Source organism: Syngnathoides biaculeatus, chromosome 4 (assembly GCF_019802595.1).
Source record: "Syngnathoides biaculeatus isolate LvHL_M chromosome 4, ASM1980259v1, whole genome shotgun sequence".
In the NCBI taxonomy this organism is placed as follows: domain Eukaryota; kingdom Metazoa; phylum Chordata; class Actinopteri; order Syngnathiformes; family Syngnathidae; genus Syngnathoides; species Syngnathoides biaculeatus.
The window spans coordinates 30,092,645-30,100,784 of record NC_084643.1 but is presented as its reverse complement, the minus strand read 5'-3'; the positions used below and the strand labels follow the sequence as shown (position 1 = coordinate 30,100,784).

Here is an 8,140-nt window from a genome sequence, read left to right as displayed (position 1 = left end):
GATAAAAGGGGCCAAGGGTCTGACAGAACCTTATAAATCCTGATAGATGCCCTTATGAGGAGATACAAATCGTTTGACAGCTTGTCATTCATTTTTACAAATCGACACAGTATGTCTCCTCCATTTATAAATACGACACCCTATCCATCCTCTTGTTTATAATACTGGTTTGCTATTTTGTCGAGTTTTGTGAAAAAGAGAGACAGAGATTGCAGTACATCCCCCTCTCATCTAGGTGCTGCTGCGGCCGCCTGATAGGGCAGCATGTGGGCCTTCCCCCCGGCATCTCATCCAGTCACAATGACAAGGCGGAACGACCGGCCAAAAATGACAGTCTGTCGGAGAAGTGGTCCATCGGCAAACACACTCAGCTCAGCCCCACCGATGCGTTCGGCACTATTGAGTTCCAGGGAGGAGGACACTCCAACAAAGCCATGGTGAACACATATATCATGCACCTACACATACAGAGCTTTTATACTATAAGATTGTACTTTATAAAAACATACAATAATTATATAGATAAATAGAATGTAAAGAAATGTTTAAAAAACTTTTTGCTTCACTTTAATGGACATTGTGCTGCTCTTTCTGGTGTGCACGCCTTGGTGGCAGCATCATACAGACTAACAAATATACAATACGTGAAGCACTTCAATTCAACAGAAATAGTTTTCCTTCACAAACAATAAAGAATATTTTCTTGTGATTATTGTTACATTACCTGTCTGCATGTGTTGCTCCACCATCTGTGTTCAAATAGCCTTTGCTCTTTGTTCACCCATTTAAGTATTCATAATGCAGATTTTAATGCAATGTTATGTGGTTCTTTTAAATATGAAGCTTAAAATTGTCTTTGTTTGTCGCTTTGTTCGACAGTAAACATTAACTGGGAGTGGTAATAAGCAACTAGAATTTTCTTTTTGGAAGAATTTTTGTCAATCTGCAAAAATGATGCTTGCTGGGCAGTGAGATGAGTTGAGCTCACTGCCACCATGCAGTGCGTGTGTCTCATGGCTTGAAGGTCAAAACAAAATCTAGCAAACGGCAGCTCAATAGCTAGTAAAAGTACTAAGTTCGCCCACTCATACCCCAGGGGACCACTGTTTTTTATTTTAACAAGTCATTTCGGACACCTTGCAGTTTTTTCAAAAGTGCCCCAATACTCTTGTCAAATATAGGCTAGATGAATGATACCTAGTCCAAATGGTACAGAAAACATACTGAAGAGGTTTGGCTGGGTGAATCACGAGACACTTCGTCTGGTACCCCTGATGAGATTCAATACGAGACACTAAAAAATTCTCCTTTGTTTTACAAGAACTTTATCCTTGTTTTGCCGACTGTCGCATTACATTCATGCAAACACTTCATTAAGAATAAACAGAAGGGGCATGTATCCAAATGAGACAGTAAGAGAGGAACTAGCTTTGAAAAAAAATAATTTCTTATATGTTGGATCCCCATTCATCATCAGAATCACTCAAGACAGCATAATCAATTAAGTCTGTAATTGGAAGGTTATTAAGTGCAATGGCTTTGTCTTAAATGACGTTTGCAACTGATTCTTAGTAACTGTCAGTGATAATTGTAGCCTCCAGGCAGTTCACGTGCATGATTACAGGTGAATCGGAGCTAATTTATTTTCGGGCTTGAATTATTCATGCCGTGCATGTTAATTTGTGAGTCTGAGGATGAATTAGATGGATAAACAGATGTTTTTATAATGCATCTGGCCTCCAATTATAGGAAACATCTGTCTCACACGTTAGTAGCTTAAAATTAACAAGCAACATTAACCAGGGCAGAGGCCCGTATTGCCATGACCGCTGACACGTGTCCTACTGCCTGCAGTATGTGCGAGTGTCTTATGACACCAAGCCGGACCTGCTGCTGCACCTGATGACCAAAGAGTGGCAGCTGGAGCTACCCAAACTACTCATCTCGGTCCACGGGGGGCTGCAGAATTTTGAATTGCAACCCAAACTCAAGCAGGTCTTCGGCAAAGGGCTCATCAAGGCTGCAATGACCACCGGAGCCTGGATCTTCACTGGAGGGGTCAATACAGGTGATACAGTACAGTACAGTACAGTAGAAAACTAAATGTATCGGGCCCAAATACAGGGGAGATGTGAGTTGATTCTCGATATCATGACATTATTTCCCCCCCGTCTGGCCCCTCGCTCACATAAACAATAGGAGTCATTCGACATGTGGGTGATGCACTAAAAGACCACGCCTCCAAGTCCAGGGGCAAGATCTGCACCATTGGAATTGCTCCGTGGGGCATTGTGGAAAATCAGGAGGATCTCGTTGGCAAAGATGTAAGTGATACAGTTCAAGTTTCCATCCATAGCGGATGACTTTGAAGGCTTAAAAACCTGTTAAATTCCCAGTCATTATAATGTGGAGATGAAAGTTATCGTGGGACAGTGACAATATGTTAAATGGCATTTCTCCATGTTGAATGTGAATCAAGTCTGATCGGATTCATTACAACCTATGATGCTGCAGACACAGACATATATCTACCATAAACAGAGTAGAAACCAGGTTTAGATAGGGAATGGCCTAGGTTGCTTCACTTTGAGACAACAGAACCACATGTACTTTCACCTCAACACCCATTTCAAAAAAATAATCGGGATATTGAAAAAATACAAATGGAATAGCACCAAATTAAATTGCTGTGTTATTACAATTGAAAATTATGCAAATTAAAAAAAAAAACAACTGAGAAATTAACCAGTGATGTGTTTGCAATGAAGTCTTGGTGTAATTGGTGAACTTCCAAGCATTTCCATAACTTGGTTAAATCTTTGCCTTGCATAGTTTTCATTTTGTTGTAATGTTTGTCAACAATATGCAAACTGTCACCAAAATGTGATAGGAGCATGCTATTTAGAGGAGCTGTCATAATTTTCTTACATTATGTCATACATTATGTTTAAAAGTGGAGTACCTGAAATATACTGTTCCATCTAACCAAACAACGTAGGTAACAACTAAACCACATTTGGTGTAAGTAAAAGTTAAAAGAAAAAAAATGAATCAACAAATTCATACAAATGTTTGGAGACAAACACTTTTTTCCCTATCGTTAGGTGCACGTTCTTTTTTTTTTTTTTTTTTTTTTGAAACATACATACACATTTTTGCAGGTGGTGCGTCCGTACCAGACCATGTCCAACCCGATGAGCAAGCTGACAGTTTTGAACAGTCTCCACTCACACTTCATCCTAGCCGACAATGGCACCACGGGGAAGTACGGCGCCGAGGTCAAACTGCGGCGACAGTTAGAGAAACACATCTCCTTACAGAAGATCAACACGCGTGAGTAACATTTCCATGCGAGTATGAACAACCCACTCAGCCCGGGTCATTGGCAAAGGAAGTGCGATAGCATGATGACTTCATTATCACTCTTGTATTAACAACATGGAGGGTTAATTGGGTTTGCGCGTTATTGTCTAACTGCAGCCTGACGGATCAGTTACCCGCTTTACACTGCACATGCAATGTTTGGCAGGATATTTTTAGTGAACCCCACGATGAAATGGTGCCTTCCTTCAGGACAGCTTTGTTTCTTCAAAGCATCCTGACAGCTTAGTTAACTCCACGTCACGTTGGTCATTCTCTTGATTTTTTTTTTTTTTATGATAACCTTTATCCAGATTAAACAACTGAGAACTGATTCTCATTTAATTAGTTACTTATGATTGTATTATTTAGGTTTTGTTTATATGTCTTTTGTGTAGAGTTGTTGTAAATGGGATTTTACAGTTTGTTGTAAAACGTATTCATTTGTACTTGCTTTTATTTTGCCTAGTTTAATCTGCGATCTGCATCCAGGTCAGCATGTCAAAAGGGAATGTTCTCAATTGCCTTCCCTGGAAAAGTAAGGCTTATATTAAAAATAAATATATATTGGGTGGGGAGTTTCCATTCCCGCTATGCAGTACGTACTTGGATTCAAGTTGCTCTATTCTGGGGTAGCATAGTTTCTACTACCTGGTTAGCCAAAGTTCCCAACTAATATCATACAGTATGGGTGACACCGAGGTCTCCGCTTTGTGACAGCAACCCGTTTTCTTGCTGCCCTCAGTCTCATTTTGGATAAATTTTCTCTCCTCCTCCCACTGAGAAGTTAAAAGAGGAGACACTCACTCTCCTCCATTGTTGTTGTTTCTCAACGTCACGGTTTGCGAGAGATAATCTGCAGTAGAAAACGGGCTGTCTAAAAACAGCACATTTCAATGAATGTGATCTAATTCTTACTTGGAATAGAAAATAACTGGATAATTGAATGTGAAAACATAATTAGATTAAAATCTTGAGAGAAAATTTGACATAATAAATGGCTGGATATTCTTTGATGCATAATTAATGTCACTCTATAATTAAAGGTCAGTTACCTCAGGTTTTTCTTTTTTTCCAGCATAAGGCAGCTGTCAGATATGTGATTACACTTTACATTATTAACAAGTGAGAAGAAATTGATATTCACCACAATTTTGTGTTTTGGCAGGCACAATTAATATGGTATTATCACACATTATTTGTCATCCGTTTTGTGGTTATCCTTATATCCAATTGTAATGTTTGCTTCCAACTTACATCATGCTCAGACAAGACAGCAGTAACCTATTTGTATTTTGTGTGTACACTCTTTTAATGTGTATTGTGTGGATATGTGCGCGTATTTGCTTGTGTGCGCTGCCATGATTTGCTATTGAGCCCCTGTCACATTACATTTCTCAGTTTTCAATGTCCATTTAATACTTTAGCTGGAACCAAAATGGGTCTTCACAAATACAAAATGCATTTCTCTTGTTTTCCACGCATGTTCTCTAGCGCAGACACAAAGCCAAGGCCACGTTCACCCCCCCGATTCCCACATTTCTGAACAGCCTCTCAGCATATTGTTTACAATGTGTCAGCGACACAGACTTGAATCAGGGGAAGCGGTGAGCGCAGGCATGATTTATTTGCTGTGGCATCTTTTTGTTGTCAACACACACGCAAACACATTTTATAAATGTCTGAAGGGTTTAGCTGATATGAATGCCTTCATTTTCAAGCCACATAGACAATTGTTAAAAGCGCAGCATTACCTTGACCTCAATTTTGTTCGCACCATATTTGGTTAATGTCTGCGTCATCTCTTAAAGTATCTGTCTGGTTCAAGAATGTAAAACAAATGCTATGGAGGTTATTTGCACATACGTACTGTCTCTCTGCTCACTCTACGGTCCTGTGACCTGTGGACTTCCCTTTGTCATCCTATGCCTGGAATCATACAAAAGGGGCTGGGAAGGCAAAGGGACGCCCAGTAGTCACACAATCACCTTACAATCCAGGTTTTGGCAATGTAAAGTGTCCGACGGGATTCGGAAATTTACCTGATCAAACCCAATTTTTATCTGATCCAAGCAGAAGTCTAATGGGATCTGCCAGCAAGTCAGGAGAAAGCATCCTCGTGGTACCTGACCTCTTTATCTAGTGTGTACAGTAAAATATGCATTTTATTCACTATTTTAAATACATTCTTTTCAGTTTGGCTTAATACCCCCTTTCTGAAATGATGCTTTTTGAGGTTGTGGTCCAATCTCACGCAAATAAACCTCTTGATACTATATGATATAATGTACGGCTTTTGAGGTACAGTGTTGCCTTGAAATACAAGTGACCCAACTCAAGAGTTGTTTTTGATCGAGGAAGAAAAAGGATTTAGATCAAGAAACAAAAGTGGTTGAAATCACATTCATTGATCCATTTTCTGAGCCGCTTATCCTCACTAGGGTCACGGGTGTGCTGGAGCCCATTACTATCTTGGGGTGAGAGTAGGGGTACACCCTGAACTGGTCTCCAGCCAATCACAGGCCACATCTAAACAAACAGCCTTTCACAAAATACCATACAAGGGTTCACGAATAACATCGATATAACCCCTTTAACAACTGATATTTGAACACTAACAATGCCTCAGCACATTTAGACAGACAATATAACGATACTCATACGCATATTTTCCTAATCCGCTGCGAAAAATTGCTATCACTGCAGTTTACAAAGCCATTTATAGTCGTTGTGAAAGTCTTCATTTGTGTCTTTGTGACTATATGACAGGCGGCCAAGTCATTTACATTAATCAGGATGAACAAACTGTTTAATATTTTTACATTTTAGATAAGTGTTATTACTGTAGGTTTTATAAAGTAAATATCACAAAATGCTATGTGAAAAAAATGTTCGTTTTATTGGGTTTTGTGTGTGCGTGTGTGTGTGTGGAGGCTTTAATAGATTAATGGCACGTCCATTCATTTCAGTGGTGAAAGAGGATTTAAGCTATGAGATGTTTTCAGTTACGATCGTTGTCATGGAGCAAATTAAACTCCTATATCAAGGCACCACTGTTTATTATCCTCCAAAATGTTGTTGTTCAAATTGTATTAGAGGTACGACTGTATTTATGTTTTGCTTCTTCCTTCCTCATCTTCGGGTTAATACACTTAGGTAGGTGTGTGTGTGTGTGTGTGTGTTTATTTGATTACCTGCCCACAGACGCAAGCATATGAGATATCAATTTTCTTCACAGCACGGCTCCTGCAGCATCCCGCATTTACTGCAGTTCTATTCAAGAAATTGAGAAATTTTAGATGGGAGAATTTAGCTGTATCATATTCTTACACGCAGTTTTTGTGGATCAAATATAATCACATGTTGTGAAAGTGAGGTTGATAGCAACGATTTATACTGCTCCAAGATTTATGTGCTTCTAATCCTGCTTGATACAGCACTCTAAATGACTGCTATTGACCAAGCACTTGACATACACACTGTAGAATTTACATGATTGGCTTGAATTGGTTATTTTAAATTCATTCTTTTTAGAATCTAATACATTGTAAATTGGCAGTTTATGCCACAGGTTTGGTGTGTTTACCTTAACTGTGATTAAAAAAAAAAAGTTTAATTTTCTAAATCTGACAATTTAGCTGACTTTGATACTGTATCCTCTACAATCAAAAGTGGACAAAAGATTCTCAGCGACAGCAGTGACAGGTTTAAACTGAAAACAAACGTGTAATGGCAGCCAGTCGACAAAGATAGCAACAACTACATTTACCGATATTTGCGCGACTAAAGTTGTGCCCTGTCCAATGACATGCTCCGGCTTGATCGAACTTTGACACACATACAAATGTACAAGTGTTGTGCTTGTGTGCACTGATTCAGGTGAGGCAGCCAACACTGATTGAAATTTTCAAAAAGTATCCATCAAAATGCAAAGAACAGTAAACCTGTTCCATAGAAAAGGGATACAAATCCTCCTTTCTGCTTGATATTACAAGTCAAGCATACGATTCTGTACTTGGAGAGGAAAACTATTACCAATCACTACATTTCGTTTGCCAATATTTCCTGATTCATCTGGGAGCTGCAATGATTCAATACGAAAACCTACGAATGAAATTTTGAAAATAAATTAAAAATATGATACAATTATGTAAAATCATATACATCTTTGTGGTTTATGACACAGCTCTCTAAAGAGTTTCATGAACTTGTGATTAACTGTGGGGCAAACTGTGGTGCGTTTTGAAGCCTCAGGACTTAGCAGCCCGTTTCACTCATGGTCAGTCATGGATACCATGATAGACCTTGAGAGAACTTAACAATACCTGAATATGGAGACGAAAAAAACGGGCCTAAGTTTTGGGCAGCCCCTAGGAACACAATATAAACGTAGCCTAAAGAGGACAAATTGTATGGAAAATCAATGGATCAAAGATAACCATAGTATCTAAATGTGATATTTATGACATCATCCAGCACTGCTCAATGGCCACAAGAACAATTGGTGGTATGGATCAGTCAAGAGTGACTTGTGTTTTAGTCCCAGAAGGAAGTCAGAGAGCAGTGGAAGGGAGTAAAGAAAGTGATTAGAAGAGAAGCATCTGACAGTTGAGCTGAAAGGGCAAAACATGAATGGCAAGTGAAAAGGAAGCATGGAACTGATGAGAAGCCATTCATTGAGATGACACTTATAGAGCTCATGCACGTGACATCACAGTTTGCACGGCGCCATATTGCCGGTCAAACCTAGCTGCTCTGCACTGCGGGAGCCGTTGAACCG

The 8,140-nt window shown here is 39.3% G+C and overlaps 1 protein-coding gene across 3 annotated transcripts in view; it reads left to right on the top strand.

Moving 5' to 3' along the window:
- The first annotated feature begins 317 nt into the window (after positions 1 to 317).
- trpm3 (transient receptor potential cation channel, subfamily M, member 3) overlaps positions 318 to 8,140 on the top strand; it is a 69,742-nt gene continuing 61,919 nt past the window's right edge. For all 3 annotated transcript variants that reach the window (XR_009794520.1, XM_061816499.1, XM_061816501.1), the window contains exons 1-4: positions 318 to 437; positions 1,855 to 2,068; positions 2,200 to 2,324; positions 3,162 to 3,333. Coding sequence is in view for 2 of the 3 variants with exons in the window: in XM_061816499.1 (XP_061672483.1) it covers positions 435 to 437; positions 1,855 to 2,068; positions 2,200 to 2,324; positions 3,162 to 3,333 (514 nt within the window). In the remaining variant the exon portion in view is untranslated. The remainder of the gene's footprint in view (positions 438 to 1,854; positions 2,069 to 2,199; positions 2,325 to 3,161; positions 3,334 to 8,140) is intronic.